General features: G+C 50.2%; 1 protein-coding gene across 1 annotated transcript in view; it reads right to left on the bottom strand.

Annotated features, from left to right (window-relative positions):
* Nucleotides 1-10,246: 10,246 nt before the first annotated feature.
* STK32B (serine/threonine kinase 32B) overlaps nt 10,247-25,858 on the bottom strand; it is a 331,012-nt gene continuing 315,400 nt past the window's right edge. Inside the window, exon 12 of the mRNA XM_044767851.2 lies at nt 10,247-12,228. Coding sequence (XP_044623786.2) covers nt 12,093-12,228 — 136 coding nt within the window. The 3' untranslated portion in view covers nt 10,247-12,092. The remainder of the gene's footprint in view (nt 12,229-25,858) is intronic.

The raw sequence follows: 25,858 nt of genomic DNA, 5'->3' as shown, positions 1-25,858 counted from the left end.
GGCTCCAGTTTCAGTCTTGAAAGAAAGTGAAGCTACTGCTGGGGTGGGGGCGGAGGGCACGATGCTGGGAGGGCTGGTGCCCAGCTCTTTCACACGTATTTTTTTTTAAACTTTTTATTATATAATAATTTTAGATTTATAGAAGAGCTTCAAAGATAGCATAAGAGTTCCCATATACCACTCACTTGCCTCCCTCTACGGTCAAAACGTCTTATGTACCCACGATACATTTCTCAAAACTAAGAAAGTGATGTTGGTACATGACCACCCACGAAACTGTAGACTTTATGTGGATTTCACTGGTTTTTCCACTAACGTCCTTTCTCTGTTCCGTGAGCCTCTGCAGGACATCTCATCTCGTTTAGCCATCCCATCTCCTGAGTCACTCGTAATCTGTGACGTTTCTCAATTTTCCTTGTCTTGCGTGGCCATGACACTTTGGCGAGTGAAGGTGAGGTATTTTGTAGAATGTCCCTCCGTTGAGGTTTGTGTGACGTTTTCTCGTGACTAGACTGGTTTGTGAATTGGAGAAGTAGACGGCAGAGACGCAGCGCCCTCCTTACCACGCCTTACGGGGGGTACGCGATACCGACATGGCTGTTCCCGGGTGATGATCTCTCTGATCACCTGGGCTGGGCAGTGGCTGCCAGGCTTCTCCACTGTGACATTACTCTCTTTCCCTCTCCACAGTGTCTCTGTTAGAATTGACTGCGTCCAGCCCCCCAAGGTCCCAGGGTAACTGCCAGGCTTTTCATGACCACCTCCCTGGCCACTCTCATTGGCGGACAGATTTGGACCTTAGTCAAATTTGTCGCATTCTCTGGGACTTCGGACTTGGGGGGTACAGAATGTCTGGGCAGTCTCGCTCTCCAGGTGCTTAATCTTTAGACTTAGAGACGCGTAAGGGCCCTTTTTCAACTCACCGTGTACGCAAAGCTACTCCGTGGTTTGAGAAAATGCCAAAAACGGGGATCTCTCCGGGTCCCAGTGTCCTCCTTTGTGAATGATTTCCGCCTCGTAGAAACCTGAGGATCCAATGAGACGAGACAGGCGGAGTGCCTGGCCCGGGGCCGGCACGTGGTGGGCTCTCAGGAGATGGTGATCGGTTCTCCCACAGCCTGAGCCGTCTCGGGGCCTTCCACCTCTGATGTTCTGAAGTCCCTCAGTTTACAGTCACCACAAAGCACTCACCGTTACCAGCTAATTCTCTCCATAGAATAGAATTTTAAGATGGAAAACCAAGAAAATATGAGATCACTGTCTCTGCTGCCTATGTCCCTCTTTGGTAAATCAGAGCCAGAAAGGCCTATGTAGGCACCATTGCTAATAAAACTGTAATATTTTCTCTCAAAGCCAGAGATGTTTGGGTTCTCTTTGTTAAGAGCTATGGGCTTAGCCAAAATCTGCCTTTCCCTTCTTCTTTCCCAGCAGAGCCTCAAATCTGGTTAAGCTATGTCCCACTCCCACATCACGCTAAGGAAAGGGACCCCCTCTGCAGCTTCAGAGAGTAGATTACTATGGGTCTAAACCAATCACCCGCTTCCATCCCCTGTTGGTTTAGGATGGCCATGAGACCGAATTTTGACCAATGAGCCATGAGGGAAAGTCTGGGGGATTCTGGGAAAGACTTCTCTTCTTAGAGAGAGAGCCACAGGCAGGTAGGGTTCCTTCTACTTCCCCTGAATGTGCTTGTAGCTGGATAGGATGTGCGCAGCCCGGTGGTCATCTAATGACCATGAGGGCCACCAGCCTGAAGACAATGCCAACTCATCAGGAATGTTGGTGCCCAAAGACGGACAGAACCTGGGCCTAGTGACATTGTTGATCTGTGGACTGTTCTGTGCCAGGAATTTTCTCTCTTCTGGACTCACTGTTATACTTTTTCTTATGTGAGGCAGTTAGAATTGGATTTTCTCTTGTTTATAGTAGAAAGCAAAGCAATACACTCCACTTGTAGAAAAATCCTCCTGCAAACAAGCAACCTTTTCAAAATACCTCTCCAGAGACTCTTACTGAGATGTCTTTAAATCTGGCTGACGTTTTTATCTGAGAGACGGAAGGTGTGTGTGTTTGTGTGTGGAGGGGGCAGGATATGGAGTGTTGGGCAGAGGGGGAACCAGCTCACTAGGAGGAGCAGGTGGGAGAAAAGAGCTCTGCCCAGGGCATCCAGAGTTCTTATTGCTCCCACAAGAGGGGTAGGAGAGGCGAGGACAACTTCCACTGCATGCCTATTGCGTGCCAGGCAACGGGAGCTCTGAATACACACTTCTATTGACTCCCCATGAGGGTTCTCTAAGGTATTGTGACTGGGGCTCAGAGTTCAAGTGGCTTGAAATCTGACTCCAACCCCTGCCCCTATTGGGGTGGATTGCTTTACCAACGCAACCCAATTCTTTGACAAGTCCTCCAGAAATATCCCAGATCCGTCGATTTTACTCCCTCTCCAGGTTACCACCTTGGTCCAAGCCCCGTTGTCTCTCCTGGACTGCTGCACTGTCCCTCTCACTGGTGTCCTCTCAGCTGCCAGCTTCGTTCCTACCTCCCGTTGTCTCTTGTCTACACAGTGGTCACTCCGCTCTCTAAAACAATTCAAGGGCATCTCATCGTGCGAATCCAAACTCTCCCCCATCGTTCCCTGGGACTTCCGTGATCTGGTCCTGCTCGCCTTCGCAGCCTCATCTTGCACAGTTTCACTCCACTCACCACGCTCCTGCTCCTTTAGCTTCCTTGCTTCCTTCCTGCTCTTGGAATGACCCGGTAATTCCTAACTCAGAGCCTTTGTCCGTTTGGATCTCTTTGCTGGAAGGCATCATCATCCACCATCTCTTTGCACAGCTGGTGCGTTTTTGACCTGCAGGTCCTGACACAAGAGGGTCTCACTGAGCACACCAAGGAAGATCCCTCCGTACGTCACCCTGTTTACTCTCTTTAGTCCCTGCATCTCAACTCGAGTTATTTTCAATTCTTGTTTCCTCTTTCCTTGACTGACTCCCCTGTTTAGAATATAAGCTCCACAAGGACCAGGACCTTCCCCCAACTGAGTCTCCAGCGCTCAGAACAATGTCTAGCACGCGGTGGGTTCTCAATAAATGTTTGATGAGCCAATGAACAAATGTGGAAGAGCTCTGCATTCATTTCCTGCCCATGTATTCCAGAAAGGTCTTGAGATACTCATAAGGAAGAAATCCAACAATATAGAAAAATGTGAAGTAAAAGATAAAACATCAGAAATAGAGAAAATACAAATTAGATTACAAGATCCACACCATACACTTAACCTCATGCAGTCATTAAAGTGAGCCTAATCTTGGCTCTGGGCTCCCTGTTAGCTAAAGAGAGCCCTTTGTAAATGGTTGGTTGTTGTAGATCTGTGCTTCCCACCCACACAGCCTCGCTGACTGGATCAGGGTGGTCACTGACCTGAGCTGGGCCAGTCTCTCACTGGGGAACTTGGGCCCAGAGATCTAGAGAAGGACGTGGACAGGTGGTGAGAGGCTCTGAAATTGTGAGGCAATGAAGCCTCGGGCCCCAGGCAAGGGGATGGAACAGCTGGAAAGGCAAATGTAGAATGAGGAGCATGAGTACAGACAGACAGGTAGAGACGGAGCAGAAGGAAGAGCTCATGCAGCTTCAGAGAGTGAGCTGGCTGCCTGCTGACTCCTCAGGGCCCATGAGGCCATCTGAAGTTCTCCAGCTGGATCTGTAGCACTCTACTGTGCCCATCTGACAGATCTCCTGTTCCTGGAGCTTCTAAGTGTCTGTTCTTGGTAACCACATCGTTCTGAGATCGGGATGGAGCGATGAGAGACAATGGCACTGAATCAGTCAGAAGAGGCTATGTTGTGCTGCAGTAACAAGCATCCCCCAAAACTCAGTGGCTTAAAATGGCAAAGATCTATTTACCACTCCTGCTACACATCTGTCAAGGGTTTACTGCTGCTCTGCTGCACAAAGTCTCTGCTCTGGGACCTAGACTGGAGGGGCCCAAAGCAGAGACATTACCAGTCACTGTGGTGACCACCCAATGGGTTATGAGTGGTTGGAAGGAGGAATTCACCCATCATGGAAATGAAATTTGCTGACCTTTGTATACGGACGGCTGACACTTCCAAACGTGGACTGGCTGCAAGAGACCGCGGGACATTAATGACCACAGGACTCTAGAGTCTGAAAGTCCAGTAACCACAATATCACTTCCTTCCAATCCTCTACCCACTCTCTGCTGAAGCCAGATTGAATTATTTGCTGTTCCTGGAAGATGCTCAGATTTCTACTTCATCTTTGGGGCTTTGCAAATAATGGTCTTCCCCCCCCTCCCTATTCATAACCTAATTAACTCCTTCTCTTTTTATTTCTCCTTCTGGACTGAAGTGCTCTCACCTCTTCTGGGAAGTCTACTCTGATTCTTCCCAGCTGGGCTGGGCTCCCTTCTCTGTGTCCCATAACCCCACTCTCCGCCTTGCCGTGTCCTCTGCCTGGACGATGGATGTTTAAGGTTCAAATTGTCAGGCAGGTAAGCTGACCAGTGTGAAGACCTTAATGACACTCAGAGCCCTACAAGATATGGGACTAATTCATCGAGAGGTATAGACACAAAAGAATACAGAAGAGCACATCCACCATTACACCCTGGCCGTGACCCCAGAGAGTGGGAAACAGGTGAGGGTGGGGAAATTCTGTGGGTGGAGAGGTAGAGAAGGAGAATAAATAATTCCTGGGCTTCTTTGATCTTGGTCTCTGATAGAGGAGGACGCCCCAATAGCTTAGTAACTATCAGAAAAAGAAAATTTTCACACATTTTCCTCTGCTAGGCATGTCTGTGGTCAACCCTTTCCCATTTCTTGCACAATAAAAGAGGAATTTCTCTCCCGATTGGTTAAACAGGAGCCAATGATGTGGCCACTATTGCTAATGAGAGGGGCTGCTGTGCTCAGCACCCTTGAGCCGGCTGGAGCCAAGGTCAAGTTTTGAGCAGAGTAGGGGCCTCGCTATGGCTTTGATCCTGGGCTTCTTGCTTCCACTTGAACTTCTCACAGGCCTCTGCCTGGGGCTTCGGTGTTGATACAGTCAGTCGTTCTCTGATTCTTATTTTGTTATTGTTTCCTGAGCTCCCTTGAGAACCTGGTGTAACGGGAGATGGGGCAATGGGGAAGAGCTGATTGGCAAAATAAGATTCAGGTTTTGCTCATCCTGGCCAGAACTCCATTCGAGAACTCCCCACGCTCCTCCTTAATTGTTAAGAGTTGACTAAAGATGACAGGTGAAATGAATTTCTATTTAGACAATACCATTGAATTAAGCGATGGTTATCCAAATAGATTCTTACAATTAGGACGACGCCAGGATGATGCCAGGATGGCAGCCTCTATGCCGGGGAAGGGTCTCTGTGTAACTCGCCCCTCCCCCTGCAGAGAGGAAAGAATCAGACAGTGTGCGTTTGGGGGATGGGGCATAAACACGCTGAGAAGGAATGCCATTAATCACGTTTGTCGTGATTACCCAGGAAGAACAAGCTACTTGTTCTTTGTGACATTTAGTAATTAAACACAAGAGAAGCCTCACCATACTTTCATGTTCAAGGTAGGATGAGGGAATGGAACAGGCAGCAAACAGTGAGAGGCACAGTGCGTGGGCTGAATCATCAAAGTGACAGCCGTTTGCTAAATGTGGCCCAAGTTGAGCTCCAAGGTGGGAGTGTCTGCACTCCTTCCATGTCCACTGAGAACCTGCCTTAAGGCAGCTCTGTGCGGGGGGCCAGCTGCACACAGCCCACCCGGATGGAGTTCACTGCCTGGAGTCGGGTGGGGTGGGGTGGGACATGTAACCGTCACTGGTCCATTGTGGCAGAAATTAAGCTTCACAAAGCAGAGACACTATATGGAGGGCTGCTGGGAGGACCCGCTAGCACGGGGAAGAAGACAGAAAGAGGGTGATTCTCAATAACACCCAACTGGGAAGGGGTTATTGACGAGGGCCCACAGTTGGGAAAAAGCCCAGTGGTCAACCCACGCGGGCAGAATTGACCGTGGGTCTCTGCGCAAGTTCTTCCCCACGGGGAACTCGCAGAGCTGAATTGCTGGTGTGCAAGGCAAGTGTGCATTTATCTGTCTACTTGATGTCCCAGATGTGTCTCCTGGATCAGGGGTCAGCAGACTTCTCCGGTAAAGGGCCAGATGGTAAATATTTCCAGCTTCGCAGGCCCTCTGGTCTCTGTTGCAACTACTCAATTCTGCAGTTGTAGTTCGAAAGCAACTAGACACATGGAAACAAATGGGTGTGGCTGGGTTGGCCTGAGGGCAGAACATTCTGGATCCTTGTTACTCCAAGTGTGGTCCCTGGTTCAGTACTGTTAGCGTGCCTGAAACTTGTTAGAAATGCAGAATCTCAGGCTGAATTCAGATCCACTGAATCAGAATCCGCTGCTCATAAGAATTGCTCCTGAGCCGACTGCAGATGTCACTCCTGTGTCTACTGGTCCCATTCTGCCATGTGTAAAATGGAGTTCGTTCATACACCCAGCAGGCTGGGTGATGCAGGGATGCCAAGGGCTCCCAGCTTGAAGATGCTGGGAGACAACTCAATGGGCCTCTTGTGTTGGTGTGTCTTATAAATGAGGCCGATTGCCCTTTTGTTCCAGAAGGTCTTCCCAAGGACATTGGTGCTGTGAACAGACTTGACTGATGGAGGCCATGTCTCTCTCAGGAACAAAGGGCGGGCATGCTCACTGCCCATTACAAAGCAACTGGGTTCCCTGGGCTCAGGGCACCTCTTCTGTAATGCACCCTATGGTGTGTGCAGGCCTGCTGGCCTCCTTCATAGCCTCCTGAGGGAAATGGGGCATGGAGAGCCAGCACGAGAACTCACTGATGCTCTGACACCACTGTTGTAATCAAGCCCTGTGACTGACTCAGAAGTCTCTTCTCAACTCACCCCTCCCTTCCCTAAGAGAGGGAAGTTTCCAGGATGGGTCAAGGTCAAGGGTTCCAGGCAACCTCTCCCTGCATCTGGTCTATTGAAATACTCTTGCTTCCACAAGAAAGGAAGGAGGGGTTGCACTGGCCTTTCCTTGGCTTCTGTCCCCTGCCTACCCTGGAAATCTCCTGTAGGATGCTCAAGGTCAGAAATCCTGAAGCTGGGTCTGCACTGGGAGACTCCACCGCCTGGCCACTCTCTCTCTCTCCTCTAGTGAAAGGGGCCACAGATGACCAACGTACTGAGATTGGGAAGGGGCCACCCCAAGTCAACCCCGTGGGGTCACTACCCTGTAATAGAAAATTCGTGAGGTTTGGATTCCGGCAGACAGTTCAAATCTTGACTCTGCCACAAAGTAGCTGAGTGGCCTTAGGCAAATTCTATGACCTCTTAGAAGTTCCTTTTTTCGTCTCTAAGATGCACATACTCCATAGAATTAAAATCACATCAAGTTCCTTGCAGAGAGTGGGCATGAATGAGCAGGGTTTCCCAGCCTCTGGCTCCTTCTAAGCTCTGGCCCAGCGTGGGACTCCCCAGGGGAGGAGTAAGCCTGGGCGCTGCCCATGGGGTTCCCTCTGCATCTGGCCTCTGCAGAGGCTTCTGGGAAGGCTGTTTGATCTGAAGCCTGAAGAAGGCTTGTGGGAAGAGGCAGAGATGGAGGATTTATGGAGCCGGTGTGTGGCGGAGGCCGCTTCCTGCAGAGGTCAACTTGGACACTTCATGCAAAGAGATTCAAGACCCGGGAAGTGATGTCCCACTTGCTAAGGACTTCTGCTTTGCACGGGGCTCTACAAGTTAACGGGGGCACCCACTCCCAGCCCCAGAGTTGACCTTCACAGCTGCTGTGTGAAAAAGGCAGAGCAAGAATTACCAGGCTCTGCTCCCAGGTGCAGAAACTGACACTCAGAGACGTGGGGACTCACTGAGAGCCTCACACGGGGGCCACACAGTGGATGCTGGGGCCGGGATTTGAATGCAGCTCCTCCACTCCAAAGCCAGCTCTTGCTGCACACGTCTCAGACTAGGTGGGCTTGTGCCCCTTCCAGAGAGGACCAGTGTGCCCAGTGGGGAGCAGCCCCCAACCATCATTGGAGACGTGGGGACATGGAAGCAGCTGTCTGATTCATGAGCTGATTTGTGTGCAGGCCCAGGATCCTGGAAAGGGACGTGGACCAACCCACTACTGGAGTGTAGATGGGTGCAGACCTGTCTGATGGACGGGGGTCCCTGAAGGAAGCTGAGAGACAAGTCCTGGCAAAGGGGCTTGGGGCCAGCAGGGGACAGGGATCCTAGGATCAGTGTGACGCTGCATGGGACCCTCCCAGGACCACTCTACCTTGTGCTCGGCTGCTTTGAGAAGGTAAGAGAGGAGACACAAAAGAGAGTTGCCCACAGCCCAAGAGCTCTGGGTTGGAACCATCTTTTTTTTTTTGGTAAGATTCGCTCTAAGCTAACATCTGTTGCCAATCTTCCTCTTTTGTTCTTTGAGGAATATTAGTCCTGAGCTAACATCTGTGCCAATCTTCCTCTTTTTTTGTACATGTGTTGCTGCCAGAGCATAGCTTGATGAGTGGTGCAGATCCATGCCTGGGATCCGAACCTGTGAACCCAGGCCACCGAAGCCGAGAGTGTGAACTTAACCATTATGCTGCTGGGCCGGCCCCTGGAACCATCTTTAAAAGAGCTGATTACAACAAACTGAAGCTGCGCCGCCACTGACTGGAGAGGGAGAGAAGGGGTGGAGGTTGACGTTCTAGCAGAAGCCTGGAGGGGCGGGTCATGGCTCCCAGGTGGCCAGGCACCGTGCTGGCTGACCCAGCAGCAGAGTGACAAAGCTGCAGGCAGACCAAGCTCTCCAGGGGCTCTCCTTTCCCCACTCCCTGGGGCAACAAACTGGTGGGCGAGGGGGACCTTCTGACGGACATGGAAGAGCTCTGGGGTTGCTCAGGGAAATGGGAGGAGGAGGATTCTGGTCGATGTCCTGTAATATCTGCCGGTAAAAGGGAAGGAACTCAGAGCATCCAGCTTCAGGGTTATTATTCCTCTAGATACGACCCATTTTTACCTACTGGCTTAAGAAGCCTGAGATATGTTTCAGTGGTGGCAGGGAAGCCCTGTTGATGCCACTAGTCTACAGGTTGTCCTCCTGTGCCTGGATTTCAAATTATATGGTAAATCCTAATGCAAATTCTTTCTTGGGTATGAATTTCTCTAATCAGATTGCTTTCTTACCAGTAACTGGACTGGGCTATGTACTCTGGGGCTGGGGTTCAGATGAAGAAGGGAAAACGCATCTGGACCTGGGGCCTCAGAAGAGATGGCTCTGAAAGGGGAGTAGCTGGGGACTGTGCACTCCATGGGGGCGGGGGCAGCTTCTGGGAAACCCCTGGGACCGGGAGAGAAAAAGCCCTGGGAAGTGGCAGTGGGAGCAGACAGGAGACAGGAGGATGCCAGAGTAAGCTTCACCCACTTAGAGAATCTGTGTTGGGCTTGCTCTTACCTGATTCATTCAAAATTATTGATCACCTCTTATGAGCTAGGTGCTGTTAGGACTGGAAGATGGGGGGTGGGAGGAGGATACAGGCAAGAAGAGGACCTGGCGTCTCCTAGGAGCTCAAAGGCAAGGAGGATGCGCCATGGACAAAAGTAACACCATTGTGCGGTTGCCAGTGTTCAGAGCTGGGAGAGAGTCACAGAAAAGGCATTAGTGCATGGAGGAGATTACATCTGGCCTGAGTTAGTGTTGTCCTGAGACCCAGAAGGCATCAGGGAAGAGGTGGAATTGGCCTGGGGGGGCGGGTATTTTGATGGAAAGCTGCAGGTTGAAAGGCATCCCAGGTAGGGAAGATAGGGTGGGCGGAGGAAGGGAGGCGGCGATCCAGAAGCGTGTAGATACAGCAATTACTGGTTCAGTTGCACCCACGTGTGTGCTGTGTGAAGGTCTGAGTGGCAATGTGAGGAAATTTTAATAGTGTTTTTCTTTAGGTGGAGAACTTTCTGCATTTTTCCCTATTGAATAGATTTTTGCCTTCGTAAGTATAAAATAATGATGATAATAATAAGAATGTAAATTGTGATCGAGTTGGATAGAGCCTTGGATTGCTGAGTTTGGTTATATTCTGTGGGCAAAGTAAACTCATCGGTGATTTAACATCTTGCACCCCCCCCCACCAGCTCCACCCCCGACACTAATTAAACTCGAGCCTCTTGACTCCAAGAGGACCTTGCCCATCCCACCCAGCCCTGAATGAGAACAAAGTTGTAAGAAACAACGTCCAAGAAATAGTTTATTTGCAACAAAGAACACCGCTCACTGGGACCGAGCCGGGAAATGCAGCGGCTCTCGGGCTGCTTCGGGCTCCTGCCCAACACGCGCGGACTCAGCCCAGTGAGAAGTCCCACGTGCCGCCGTCACAGCGGAGAGAGAAGCAGCCCCGTTACTTCCTGGAGGGGACAGGACGGTGCCGACGGGGAGTGAAGAATGAAAACTGTGCAAGACAAGTAGACTTCTGTGGACAACACACGCAAGAACTAGCCTCGGTTCAAAGGAGGAAAACAATGACCGTTTCTTTTTTTAAATAAAAATATAAAACCACAGCATACATTAAAATGTCTCTTAAGAAATCTAAGAGATGACGTTGACAGTCCCAACGATTGATTTATGATGTAAAAAGTGAAAATTGGATAAAAACATAAAAACACAATTGAACATTAACGGGGATATACGGATATCAAAGACTCCAGGAAGAAAAGTTCACAGAGTCCTAAACACCAGGCTTGTTTCTACAGAACACGGACCTGCCAAATGAGTGACTTAGGACATGGTCTCCAAATGACGCTGCTGCTGCTCAGAAGAGACGGCTACCATTCAGTGAGCAGTATGTGCTGGGTGCGTTACACACAGGAGGGTATTAACCCTGTAACAACCCCGCAAGGTTAGTTTTATTAGCCTCGCTTTAAAACGAGGAAACTGACACGCAGGTGATTAGGCAATTTGCTAAGGTCACCGGTTAGCAGACAGCAGGGCTGGATCTGAACACAAGCCAGACTCCAAGTCTAAGCTTCATCCTCGATGCCACAGCATCTCCCAATTCAAAGGCAAAGTGACCCCCGAACAGACCATAAAGCCGTTTGTTTCTGTGGGAACCCACTGTTCTCCGGGTAAATGTTCTAACCACGCAGACTTCCTGATTCATCAATATGGGGCCACCTTGTCAGTGGCAGTTGGGGACCCTCTTTGAGACAATGCTGATGAGACGACTTTACGCCCTTCCCAGGAAACAAATCCTGGAAGTGGATGGAGACTCAGAGTTCTGCGGGGTTTGGGGAGGAACTCTGATAAAACTCTAAGGGAGGGACGGATGCTCGGTGGCTTGACCTTCTGAATGGGCATCTACATGCCATCCCAGCACCCGGAGTGGAGTGGGGGTGGGACCTGCTGAAATTAAAGGGGGGTGGGTGGTCCTCTGCGAATGAGGGAAAAGTGCATCCGCAGCACCAAGACCTTGGGGACCAGGCTGGGCTGCAGGCCGCACCATCTGAGGTCAGAAGGACTGGCCGGGCAGAGAACGCAAATGAAGACACTTCGGGTTTTGCTCCAGGATTCGGGAATGGTGTTTCCATAGGAAGGGCAGCCACATCAGATGTTTACTGTGCTGTCCGGCCACATTTTCAGAAATACTATCTGATGAGCCAGGATGGCCTGCACTGCAAAGTTGTGATGGTCTAATTGCTTTGGGGGGGGGGGGTGGGAGTACATTTAAATATTAAGGGTAGATTTTGCATGTGTGAACAATTTTATAAATGGCAAAGGTTTTGGATGTCTGCTACCCAATTGGATTCCCCCAATCCTTTTAATCAGAGGTGGGGCGGAGAGCTGTTGGACCTCTTTGGCAGATGCAGAAACTGAGGCACAGGAAGGGCAAGCCTTGTCCAAGGTCGTGCAGGGAGTCAGTTGGGCAGATGGGACGAGAAGCCTGGCTTCCCCGCTCCAAGCCCAGGGCTCTCTCTGCATCTGATGTTGTCAGGGGTGAGACAGGGGCCCTCGTGGCATAGAGACGGGCTGTCGGTGGGCAGGGCAGAGATGTGTGCAGTCCCGCCGAGCAGCTGCAGGTGGCGGCTTAGCTGCTGCAGCCTCGGGAGCAGGCGTGGGCGAGGATGTTGTTGTTGCACCCGTCCTGCAGCTTGCTCTGCTGGTTCCCAGCTCGGCCTTCCGGGTCCAAGAGCTGGCCACTCTGCCCCTGCTGCCTCCTCAGCCTGCAGAGAAGTACAGCACAGACCTGAGTTAATGACACAGCGCGAGGGACGGCCAGGAGACGCGCCTGGGAAGGCTGAGCCACCGAGGAGCCTTCAGCCCACACCTTCCCCTGGCCTGGGGAAGCACTACCACGTCCCGCGTGCTGTGCTGGAGCCAGGCGGGCCTGGGGCCAAAGCCCAGCCCAGGTGCACTCAGGTGAGTACCTCACACACAGAGCCTCGGGTTCCTTATCTGCAAACTGCAGACCGTCATGCCTCCCTCATGGCTCCTTGTGAAGTCCACAGGAGATCAGGTATGGAATCTGCCTGAGCTCACGCAGTCATTGGTGGTGGTGGGCTGACATCATTTGCTCCTATATACATACTGAACGCCTGCTGATGTACCAGCCACCATGCCAGGGAGCAGAGGAAACCCTGGTGAGCGAAGCAGTCATGTTCTCTGTCCTCATGGAGCTCACGGTCTAAAGGGGGAGATGGACACTGAGCAAACCGTCCTACAAATATCTGTCCAGACAGTGAGCGCCCAGACTCACAAAAGAGCCCACGACAAACCGGGTCAGGGGAGTTTGGTTCTGAACATTGCATTTCTTAACAGCTGGCCACCTGGTCACCTTCCATGTGACTTAAGATGTCAGCATCCCTCTCTTTTTGATCTTCAAGTTCGGGTTCACGCACTACCCCACAGCTGTCACTGCACGTGGATGATGCGGGCAAAAAATGGAATGGAGACATTTCAGGAGGCAGGGAGAAGTCTGAGACAGGGAAGAACCCCTCAAACCCTGGCTCTCGACACTGGCTACTTGAGCCAAGGGGTCAACCTACTCATCTTCTTCGGAGCCTCAGTTTCCCTATCTAAACCTAGGAACGATATAATGCACTTGGCAGGGGGCTAAGGGGGGCAGAGAGAATGTGTGTGAAATATCTAGTGCCAGCCACCAGAGCTGGAAATAGTAAGGTTACCGCCATGCTACCTTGCTCTGAAAGACACGGGTTGCAGCCGTTTCTCTGCTTTTACATCAGTGTGCTCTGTCAGAGCGCAGGCCTATCGCCCAGTTTCGATAGAAGAGCCGTCCCGTCCAGCAAACCCACATGCAGAACACTATGGATGGTCCCCAGATGGATATGACACAGTCCACGGCCTCGGGCAGGTCACAGCTGTGTGTGAGTGTGTGCGTGTGCATGCACACGTGGTGCGGATGCCTAGTGTGTGCAACAGTGCCACATGTGAGCAAGTCTGTCAGGTTACTGAAACACCGGCAGCAACGCAGTATTCTCTAAGACAGTGACCGCGGTGGCTACTGCCTCCTGCCCCCTGTCCACCAGAGGGACCAGGACAGGGTGGGCAGTCCCTCTGCCCTGGAGCCTACAGCTCTCAGGGCAGACGACTGGGAAAGGTGGTCAGGGTCAAAATACATCTTCCTGGTGGAGGAGGGGTCAGGACCCAGAGGACAGCGCTGGGACCTAGAGGACAAAGTGGGCGGAGAGGGGAGTCTCGAGTGAGGGAAGGAGGTGGCCGTACTTCTTGGCAGGGCTGGGCATCGTCTTCCTCCCTGTCTCTCCCCTTTCCTCCTCTCCACTCTGAGAGACTCTCTCAGGTGCCTCGGGAGAGGAAGTCAGCTCAAAACCACGAAAAACTCGCATGGGTAAGAAACCTATGGGAGTGAACGGGAAGTGATTGCTCTTCCAAAGCAGGACATGGCCGTCGGACCATAATTGTCATGCCGTGTAATTCTCTGGTTATAGCACAAGTTAAAGATGAATCTCATTAAGATTTTCAATTAGAGCCAGCCCTGATGACCTAGTGGTTAAAGTTGGCGCTCTCACTGCTTCAGTGGCCTGGACTCGTTTCCTGGTCGCGGAACCACACCACCCGTCTGTCAGTAGCCATGCTGAGGCAGCGGCTCACATAGAAGAACTGGAAGCACTCACGACTAGGATATACAACCATGCACTGGGGCTTTGGGGAGGGAAAAAAAAAAGAGGAAGATTGGCAAGAGATGTTAGCTCAGGGTGAATCTTTCCCTGCCAAAAAAAGAAAAAAACAACCATCTTCCTTTTATGTATTTTTTAAATTTATTTTTGTTGGTGAGGAAGATTGGCCCTGAGCTAACATCTGTGCCAATTTTCCTCTATTTTGTACATGGGATGCCACCACAGCATGGCTTGATGAGTGGTGTGTAGGTCCGTGCCTGGGATCCAAACCCATGAACCCTGGGCTGCTGAAGCAGAGTGTGCAAACTTAACCACTACACCACCAGGCCAGCTCCCCAAAATTTCCTTTAAAAAAAAGATTTTCTTTTACATGCCCAAACACAGCATCAATAGCACTGTTATCTCTGGGCTCCTGCACTTCTCCAATTATAACAGAAAATAAAGCTTCAAAAGCTGCATAACAAAGGGGGAGCATAGTGATGAGAGAGCCCAATGAGGGAGAGAGAGATTCTGAAATCTCGTGTGGATCAGGGAAGGCTTCCTGCAGGAGTCAGCATTTGAGCTGGGCTTTAAGGATTGGTATGGAATGTGGGTAGCTGGAGGGACGGAGGGAGATCTGAAACGAAGGGGCACAGTGAGGGAAGGCACAGAAAGTGGGAAAGAACACTGCAGTGTGGACCAGAGTCCTCGCTGGAGTTGATGGTTTCAGCCACTCTCGCAGCTCCTTTTGGCCAGAGCTATCTTAAGAGGCAGAATTAGCTGTTTCAAGTCTCCCCTCCTCTATGGAGGGTCATACATAGAATACTGTGACCATGAGTACTAGAGGCCTGGAGCAGTGACTAAATGAGATGTGGGCCATACCCCTTGCAACCTACCACCAGGTTCAGTGTGAGCCAAGGAGGCAGAATCAAGAAGGAAGGACCCTTCTGTGGGCAGCCACCTCTTCACCTACAGCCTACAGAGCTGGGATTCTAATCCAGTTCTGGGAGGCTCCAAAGCCTGCATTCTTCCCACTACGTCGGCACTCCCACCCACCCACTAGCAATTTACTGTCCATCCACCGTCCACTCATCCATAAATTCATCCTCTCACCCATCCATTTTCCACCCCCCTATCCATCTGCCCATTCATTTACCCCATCCATCCATCTAGCCATCCATCCACTCCCATAGGTCCGCCCATCTTTCCCACCCCCACCTCACCTGTCCACCCCTACTCACCTACCTGTCCATCCCTCATCCACTTACCTAGTCACCTAACCCCCATCCACCTCCCATCCACACACACACACATCCATCTATCTACCTCATCCATTCACCATCCACCCATCTACCAATATGGCTACCTATCTACCTATCTATTCTTTACTGTGGTGTAAGTCCTGACAGCTGAGTTTTCTTTTTGTAACGCAAGTGCCTGACTTAAGCTCTGATTGCAGAGGCATCTACTTCAAAGAGGCATCCACTTCAAAGATGACTATCTTGAATAAACACAGTGCCAGCCACATGACTAGATAAAGAGCCAGGCTGCCTCTCTACCCCAGGCACCTTTGTTTTAGAGGTCTTGGTTGATTTCCATAACTGACTATTGGGGCCCCTTCTTTTTTCAAAGTTTCCTGATGGTTACTGCTGAGGACATCTTGCAATCATAAGAACCACAAGGGCTAGTCCAGTCACAACATTAGTTATCAACTGGCTGAGACACACAATACTCATCCACTTATCTAATTATCCACCTAATCACCTGTCCATCCATTTCGTCCATTCACTATCCACCCATTCATTATTCCCCCATACACCCTCTATTTACCCATCTACCCACTCGCCACCACCTACTCATCTCCCAGCCATTCATTCACCCATCCATCCAATTATCCGCCCACTCCCATATGTCCATCATCTACCCTCAATCCTGTCCAAGCCACTCACCTGCCCATCTACCCCTCATCCATGGACCTAATCACCTGTCCACCTCCCATACACCCACACATCCGCATATTCACCCATCCATCTAGCTATTTCATCCATTCATCAGCTACCCATATATCCATCCATCCATCTATCCACCACCCCCATCCACCTACTCATCCCTCCATTCACCCATCAATTCATCCATACACTATCCACCCATCCACTGATTCACCCATCACCCCCGTATTACCCATCCACCCACTCATCTACCTCCCATCCATCACCTATTCATCTACTATCCATCCACCCATCTATCCATCCATCCACCACTCTTCTTTTTTTTTTTTTGAGGAAGATTAGCCCTGAGCTAACTGCTACCAATCCTCTTTTGACTGAGGAAGACTGGCCCTGAGCTAACATCCATGCCCATCTTCCTCTACTTTATATGTGGGACGCCAACCACAGCGTGGTGTGCCAAGCGGTGCCATGTCTGCACCTGGGATCCGAACTGGTGAACCCCTGGCTGCCAAAGCGGAATGTGCGCACTTAACCGCTGTGCCACCGGGCTGGCCCCCATCCACCACTCTTCTGCCTATCCATTCATCCGTCTACTCCCATATTTCCATTCATCACTGGCACTCACTCATCTGATGAATGCTTATTCACCCTCCACCCAACTACCCATTCATCTCCCTATCCTTCCACGCATCCTTTCCACCAGTATTATCTGAGTGCCAGGCTCTCTGTCCCAGGCTTACAGTTGAAGGGGCTGGGGATCAGGACAGAGAACAAACAGTGAACACTCACTGTGATGAAGTCTCCGTTGGAAGGAAGCAGTATGGCATAGCATTAAGGAGCTGGGCTTGGAGCCAGGCTCTTTCTACACCTGGGTCTGCCACTTACTAGACATGTGACTTTGGGAGGCCAGATTCAAACCCAGGCCTCTCTGTCTCCAAGACCCCTGCTCTTTCCACTGAACCCTACGCCATTCAATCGGAACTGGAAGCAGAGGAGCACGGAAGGACTTCTCCACACTCTGAAGGAATTAGGAAAGCTCATGTTGCTCACATAGAAATCCACGAACCACGACAGAGATATGAAAACATTATGGTCGGCCCCGAGAGCTGGCTTAGATGACTAGCCCACAGCCCAGTTATCTGTAACTCAGAAGGAAATGAAAAAGGGTTTTACATATCCTGCTAGGCGCAGCTCAAGTCCATGGATGCAAATTGGCTGTTATCTCCGCAATGGCAGGAGCGTTTAATTTTCTCGGCCAACTTATCAAACTGATTGTCAGCTTTGTGACCAGAATTCTGAGTGACGGCTATGAGCGCTCTCAGCCCTCCTGAACCCAACCATTAGATGCCAGAAGGCAGTGCTCTGTGACAGAGAACCTCGATCAGCGAGAGTAGGACGCATATTCAAACTCGTAATAAATTGGGCTGGAGGCGGGTTTCAAAGGCAAAGCTCTACACAGGACTAAAATAAAACGGTTAGCGATCAGACCAATATCAAATCAAGCTATTTCATAAACCCAGGATGGAGTCCGTTTAATACCAACATCCGTCTGCCGCAGACCATCTGTAGAGGAGGCCAGACGTCCTCTACGAGAAAGGCCAGCTTTCGTCTGCGCCGTGTTCTTTAAAAAAGAGAAGCTCTTTAAAGTGCTCTCACACCTATCCACAGTGTATCACCTCTCTCCCCTTGATCCTTCCTGACTCTGGTTCCAGAATGCAGTGTGGCGCAGTGGGAGAGTGCAGGCTTTGAAGTCTTAGAGAATTAAACCGAAATTCCAGCTTTGCTATTATCAGCTGAGTGGCCTGGGGGAACTCGTGCCACTTTTTTAAGCCTCTCTTCCCTTCTCTGTAACATGGGGATAACAGCTCCTTAGAGGGGAAGATGAACCAATGTGAGCTTTCCGTCCGCCCTGGAGCAGGCACTTTACAAAGGGCCGCTATTTTTACGATGATGATCGCAGTGGGGAGATACTCCCATTTTGCAGATGGGGAATCTGAGGATCAGCAGGTAAAACTTAACTTCCTGCCATAGTTCTGATGAATGTCTCCCAGCAAGGAGGCCTGCACAGACGGTTCTGCAGGCCTCATCCTGGAGGGTCAGCGCAGAAGACCTGGAGGAGTGGAGGGTACTGGAATGGGATACACATGGAGCAGCTGAGGGTTGGGACCCAGAAGTGGGTGAAACAGGACAACAGGCTGAGAGAGGTGGAATCCAGCTCTAGGAGTCACAGCGGGGGTCTCAAAAACCAGGGAAGGTAGGGGCACAGAACTGGTGACTGGTACCAGGTCTCCTCCCTGGTTATGGGTCTCTCCACCAGGCAAGGGCCACAGCACGCCCCCTGTGCCCTCACAGCACCCGGCCCAGTGGGCGGCCTGGGGCAGTTGCACAATGTGTGCTGGGAGGATGAGCAGGCCAACAGAGGGGTGAATACCCAGTGTGGTCTTCACCTACCTTAGCAGAGTGTTGCCCAGCTCGGCAGGCTCCCTCTTGGCATCTCGAGGGGAAAGGAGGCCAGTCATGATGAAACAGAGGAACAGGGGATCATAGCTGGACAAAGCTGGATTGCCATGTGCAGAATCAGGGAGTTCACAGGCTTCGTGGACAATTTGCACGAGTTAACATGCATGGAGCTTTCTCTCCTGTGGCTGAGGGAGCTGGAATAGGTTGTCTGTTATTTTGTGTCTATGTGTGTGTATGTGTTGGTAAAAAATTAAGGGAAAATAATGTTTGACACAGCACAGAATTGATATGGCACTATATTGGTCTGATAATTTCATACATAGTTACTATTACTAGTAAACACTTGGGTAGTGCCAACTGATTACGTGGTAGGGGCTGTTAAGCATTTACATGTATTAACTCACTTGCCCTTACAGAAACCCTAGGAAGTAGGTATTAACACCCCATTTTACAGATGAGGAAACTGAGGCATTAGTGGGAGGTCCACGGTCACAAAGCTAGCAAGGATCAGGATTCAAACCCAGGCAGTCTGACTCCAGAGTCTTTGCTCTTGGCTATTATGTATACTGATTCTCTATGGTTCATAAAAACCAGAGTTGAAACTACAGGAAAGTTCTGGAAGGGCATACACCAACTTGAACAATGGTTGTCTGGTTGGGGATGGGGGTGGATATTGAAGGGAAGAAGGAAAAAAGCCACCTGGTCTAACTGTGCATACACTGCAAGAATCCCTTCTCTAGCATCCCCAGCAGAGACCCAGCCAGGCTTCCCAAAACCCTGCTGCCCACCTTCCAAGACAGCCCATTCCACGTGGGGACAGCTCAAATCCTTAGACACTTTTCTTTCATGGAGAATTCAAACTGAGCAACCTGCTGCCTGGTAGCTTCCCCCAATTGGCCTTTGGTGTGCTTCCTGGAATTATTCAGCCAATTCCGATTTTTCTTTCATGGGACACTCCTTTGGTTCTTAGAAGCCCCCTGGGATGACCATCTTCCCTTGTCCCCCACATCCACTCTGCCCCACTCTCCACCTGCTCTCCAGCCTGGGAGTTGGACTTGGAGGGGCCATATCAAAGGCTCCCATGCCCGTGGACTTCCAGTGGGGTTTGGCCAGTGGGGTGCCCGGATGGAGGGCAGCAGGTGCAAAGCCAGTCAAGTTTGAGCACCTAGTCCGCAGCCCTCTCCCTGCACTGTCGCGGCGAGCTGCTGGGAACAATGGAAGGTCACGGCTCCAATCGAGGCAGCCCTCTCCTGGTCTCTTCCAGCCTCCAAGCAGAAACACTTTGGCTTCTATGAAGCCCCAGCTTAGTGCACTTGCCTCTCTGCTGCCCCCGCACCCACAACTTTGTAATCCGTCCTTTGTCAACAAATTCTCCTCGGAGGATTTCCTCTGGGACTCTGACTGGTACATTTTCCCAGTCTCCCATGAGATGTCTCTTCCTTAAGTAAAGACTGTATAACTAGCTGTTCCACTTTCAAACCTCATCACTTATTAGGAAGATCACTTTGTATGCAATGCTTATCTTACAAATTCAATAACAGCCTTTGGCCAGAAGCATTAAAATTCTATTTTATCTGCTGTTGCCTGAAGCAAACGTATTTGAGGAAGTCTTCGGATGGATGGATGGATGGCGTCAGCTACACCATGGGTGTGATATAGCAAAGTGTAGAGGATTATCTTACCGTCTCTCCCTCTCCACACTCCCTTGCAAATAGATCAGCCCTGGGAAGATGGAAGGGATGGCCGTCTCAGGTTTCTGAGTAACGGGGGGTCGAGATTTGCTGAGCGCATTCTCATTCAATAGCTCTTCGTGTGACACCTACATCCCCCCTTCCGGATGAGAATTAACAATGCCCATTCTGAGGGTGAGAAAGGGACATACGGAGGATGAGCAACTGGTGGTAGGTCACACAGCTTCTCAGAGGCGAGCCGGGCTCACATGGAGGACTTTGCTCTTGTCGTCCTCCCAGCCAAGAGCACCTTCCTGTACATCGACACTAGCAGTTTTCTCTCTAGATCCGGAGGGGCGGCTGATCTCTGCGTCTGAGTTGGCATAAGGGGGAGACTTTCTGGGTCCTCGTTGACATGGGCAGGTGCACAGGAAGGGCCTGCCCGGGGGACTGACGGATGGGCAGTCACTAACAGTGCTCACCAAACGTTGTGATTTGCCCCTCTCCTGGCACGTGGCAGGATTGGCACTTCCTGGCTCCCCTGGGCCAACGAGTGGGAGTCGAAGTGCTATCATCAGGCTGGAACATGGCCGAGCTGAGACCCTCTCAAAGTCTCTTTCCCTCTGTCACTGTCACTGCAATGTTCCAGAGATGCTCCCTCAGCCTGGGTCCTGCCTGGAGTAAGGAGGAGGATGACGGTGACATGGGAACAGCACCCCCAGCTGACCTGCCATGGACACACAGTGTGAACAAGAAATAAATCTGTTGTTGTTAGCCACCGAGCTTGAGAGTTTGTACCTGGGAGCAGGCTCAGAGAGGAGGTCTGGAGGTCTGCACGCTGGTCTGTTGGTGAATAATGATCCCAGTTCCCATGGGAAATGCCTGTGGCTCAAAACAGCAATGAACTGTTTGATGGTCAAGGGCCTGAGTTAGTGGTCCACTTTGGGGCCACTACCTCTGTGCCTGGGCAGCCAGCCCTCTCTGTCCCTTCACTGCTCTGCCCCCATCCATGTACGGTTACCATGTTCCAGCCCAGAGGAAGGGAGGAGGTCAGGTGGGAAGCCAAAGGGGGCCACCTGCCTTTTCTTTACTAACCTGCCCCAACCCCCAACACCTGTCATTCCCTATTCTTTCCTCTTCTGGACTCTATTAACCCTACACTACCATCTTTACTTTCCAAGTGGAGTGCACTGCCATGATTTTGCCTTTCCAGGACCAGGTTCAGACAGGAGCTGCCACCTTTTTATAGACCTTACCTCCCTGGTCACAGCTGATTGGTCTAAGGGTGGGCACCTGACCCAAAAGCACCAATCACCATCCTCCTCCAGTTGCCAGATTTGATTGGTCCAGGGAATGGCACCTGACCCAAGCTGGGCCAATCAGAGTCATTCTCTCAGATACCTGAATTTGAGAGCAGGAAAACTTTTTCTTCCTTTTCCTCAGCTCCCTGTTTGATCTACCTTCTTGAGTTTGATGGTAGAACTGGGAGACACTGCAGCGCTCAGCACTCACATTTTCCGCTGTGTACAAAGAACTGGTTTACAGTAAAAGAAAATGACTTCTATGTGCAGAGAGAAAGAAGTCACTGGGAGAAGGAAGGCGTGAGTGCTGGCAGGTTTCCTGGCTCCGGCTCCATTACCTCGGCCAGTTGCACCCCAGCCCTTCCTGTGGCTACACGAGTCCTCCAAAAATTCCCATTTCACCTAAGCCGTTTGCTTTTGCCTCCTTCCCTTGAAGCCATGACAGTCTCAGAGAATTCACCACGTATGCTGGTGTCTGGCTCTCTAACTTCCTAGAGCCACAATTTTTCTAGGTTAAGCAATGGGACATATGTGTATGTTATATATATATGAATGCCTGTTAGCAATGGGACATAGACATATTATTATTAAATTTATTAAAATATCACTAATTTACTCATGTGTCAAATGCCAGTACTTTTAAAATTACTATAATTTTTATTTATTTTACATTATTTATTTGTAAAATAACTTTTCTGAGAATGATAGGCATGCTTAAAATTTCGGTTGAAACTGGGGAGAAACCAAGGGTTAGACGGAGAGATGGCACTGCCAGTCACGGGACCTTCATTAGTCCTGGAAGATGCATTTGTTTCCCAGGCTGCCTAACAAAGTACTATTGACTGGGCGGCTTCTTCTCTCAGAGAAATTGATTTCTTTCAGAGTTCTGGGGGCCAGAAGTGTGAAATCAAAGCGTCTGCCAGGCTCTGGGGGGAAATCCTTCCTTCCCTCTTCTAGCTTCCTGGTGTCCCTTGGGTTGTGGCCGCATCACTCCAATCTCTGCCTCCATCTTTACATGGCCTTCTCCCTGTCTCTATTCTCCCTATGCTGGTGTCTGTCTGTCTTTCGATCTCTCTCTCCTTAGAAGGACACCAGTCATTGGGTTTAGGGCCCACCCTAGTCCAGTACCACATCATCTTAACCCGATTACTTCTACAAAGACTCTATCTCCAAGTGGGGTCGCATTCACAGGGACTGGGGGTTGGGACTTTTACACATCCTTTTGGGGCGACACAATGCAACCCACAACAGCAGGGTCTCAGGCAGAGAATCTAAGGCTTTTTCACAAGAAGCCTGGGTGTAGGAGTGAAGCTAGCGCAAGCGGTGGAAACCAACATTAAGGACCGTAAGAGAAGTTACCAATTGCCCCTAAGCACGCACTTCAGAATCTCACTGTGTGTATTCTGTTTTTCACACGCATTCCTAGCAGGACCACTCATTTCCTTCACTTGGACATTTTAATGAAAGGTCCCCATGTGGAACCCCAAGTCCCAGTGACCTCTGCCTAGTGACCTCAGGCAAAGGACTCCTTCTCTCTACATGTCAACCTTACAAATCGAGGTTGTGGTGAGGATTTATTTTAGATAAAATACAAATGTCTACAAAGCACCAAGCACAGTGTGTGGCATATAACAAGTTTTCAATATATTAAAAAAATGATAATTTCATTTAATTGGCTAGCAATGAGATTTTTATATGCAACACAGAGAAAATTAGACCAGGATTAAAACACAACAACAACAATATTTACTCCAAAATAGACCATTAGATCCTATTTATAAATTTCAAATTTATACCACAGTCTCATTTTACAAAGGCTTTAATAAAGCCTATAAATATTCACAGGAAAAATAAGGAACCTCTTTTTTACTAGAGAAAATTGATAGAAGGGAAAACAAAGATGGGACTTTAAATGATTTAAGTCGGAGCAGACCAATTGCCAGCGTGTGCCTTTTAGTGACACGGGGTTGTACAGACTCAGGGCTATTTGTCGGGTCTTTATAGCTCCCCTTAGCCTATGGAAACCTGCAACATTGTATTTCCATGTCTTTTGTTGGCTGGGTCAACATGTCAAGATGAGTCCTGCTTCTTTGACGGGGCTGCACTTCCTTAGATTGAGACGGGAGTGAAGTTGACAGAGGCCCTGGCACCGGTGTGATTTCTTGACTCGGAGTTTCCATGGATCTGTTGAGATTCTGCAGTCGAGTGTCTGTTAGGCCACTTCCATCAGTGCCTGAAATTCCTCCTGCTGTCCCAGGTCCCTGAGCGGATTTTCTCTGGCTGCTTCTTGTACTTTGGAAAGGCAGCGCCTTGCTTTGCGTATCCGGGTTCCCAGGAAGCCTGGCCTGACTAAGTCGCCTGTGCTTTGCGCTCCCCTCTGCCTCAGTGGGCGGTAATGCCTCTAGGCTCTGAGATTCAGAGACGCCACTGCAGTCAGAATGAGGTTTTTAGCAGTTTCTCTGTCTGTGAAAGGGGACTAAAAATACCTACTGATAGAAATTGGATGAGAATTTAATGAGAGAACGGCTTCAGGATGCTCCCACCCCATGGTCCATAGCCCAGCGAACAGGAGATGCTCTCAGCTGTTAGCTGTCTTTCCTGTTGCCCTCACCTATGAAATGAGGTTTGGACCACACCTTTGGAATCTCAAGGACTGGAGAGAACCTAAACTCGCTGGCCTTGATTTCGGAAGGGTGGGTCCTCGCAGTGCACCTCTTCCTAGCAGTGGGGTTGGGGGAGGAGGCAGTGGGAAAGGTTTTCCCCACTTTGCAGATTAATCCATGAGATGTAGGCATAACCCTTTCCTTCCTTCCCCAGGGGGATGAGAAGAGATAAGAGGGGCATCAAAGTGCTTTGCAAATGGCGGACCTTGGTAAAGTCAAGGATCGTTGACATCCAGCCCAGCCCTCCATGGCACAGATGAGGAGCCGGAGGCTCAGAGAGGCTGGGACCCCACCATGCTCACAGCACCGAGAGCAGCAGGACCAGGTCTGTCTGGTTCCCAAGCCTGAAACAAATCACATCCTCATGCCTCATTGCTTCCAGCTCCCAGGGGCTCCAGGCCACGATGGAGGGTCCCTGTCTCACTACCGGGGTCTTCCAGGGAGGTCACCTGGGCAGATGAAGTCAGCAAACTTTCAATATGTTTTGATTGTTTACCTTGCCGTGGTCTCCATCTAGGTGCCCCACCTCCATCCCCAGCTGACCGTGGTGTGGCTTGCAGCTGTTGTGTTGTCTCAGGGTGGGTAAGGAGGACAGATGGGGATCTGTTAATTTGTACGATCTTGCACCTGTAATGTTCTGGGTTTGCCAACTAATGGCGGGCGTCTACTCAGCTGCAGGCAATTCCTTGTCCAACCTTGAGGTGCATGGCCAGGGGCTGTTTTGCATTTTGATTTAGTGCTTGGGCTCTGGAACCAGACTGCTCCCTGGCACCCCAGCCCTGCCACCTCTTAGCCATGTGCCCTCACCCCACTCTATGCCTGCCCTTCCTTACCTGTAAAATGGGGGAATAAAAGTAACCGGCTCCCAGGATGGATACACAGACTAAATGGCATAAAGTGGGTTGCCCAATCTAAATGTGCCCTAATGGCCATCTGCTGGATGCAAGCCACCATGCCACCCGGATGCACTGGAGAGAAGCCTCAAAGACACTCAGGGAGAGTAACCTCTTCCTTCATGTCATAAGGCTCATTCCACCAGAGTGTGAGCCCCCTGAGAACAGGGGCCGGCTCCCTGCTGTGTCCCCGTTCCTGACCCTGGGGAGATGCTGAATAAACATCTGCTGGACAACTGGATAGAGCACATGTAGCAGAAAGAGCCCAGAATCCAGAATCTAGGGGATGGAAGATTAGATTTCAAGTCCTTCATTTTCCAATTAAGAGCAGCAAGACCCTGGGAACACTAATAATACACACCTCCAGAAAATGTGATAAGTAAGAATGAAAGCACTGGTTCTCAACTGGGGGCGATCTGCCTGCCAGGGAATATTCGGCAATGCCTGGGGTCATTTTTTGTTGTCACAACTCCAAAGGTGCCACGGGTTCCTAATGGGAAGAGGCCATGGATGCTGAGAAACACTCTACAATGAATGGGACAGCCCTACGTCTAGGAGTTGATGTCAGTAGCCACCAAATGTCAACAGTGCCGAGGTTGAGAAACCCAGGATTAAAGGAACGTGTTCCAAAGCCACAGAATCATAGACAAATGCTGGTTATTATTATTAATAGTCTTATTCAGTATAAGAAATGCAGCATTGGATTTTTAAAATGCAATATTTTCAAAGCCTTCAAAAGTAGCTTAAATGGGATTTTAAACATTTTTATTTCTTTAAGCGATG

Source organism: Equus asinus, chromosome 3 (genome assembly GCF_041296235.1).
Source record: "Equus asinus isolate D_3611 breed Donkey chromosome 3, EquAss-T2T_v2, whole genome shotgun sequence".
NCBI lineage: Eukaryota > Metazoa > Chordata > Mammalia > Perissodactyla > Equidae > Equus > Equus asinus.
This window is presented reverse-complemented; position numbering and strand designations above follow the sequence as displayed.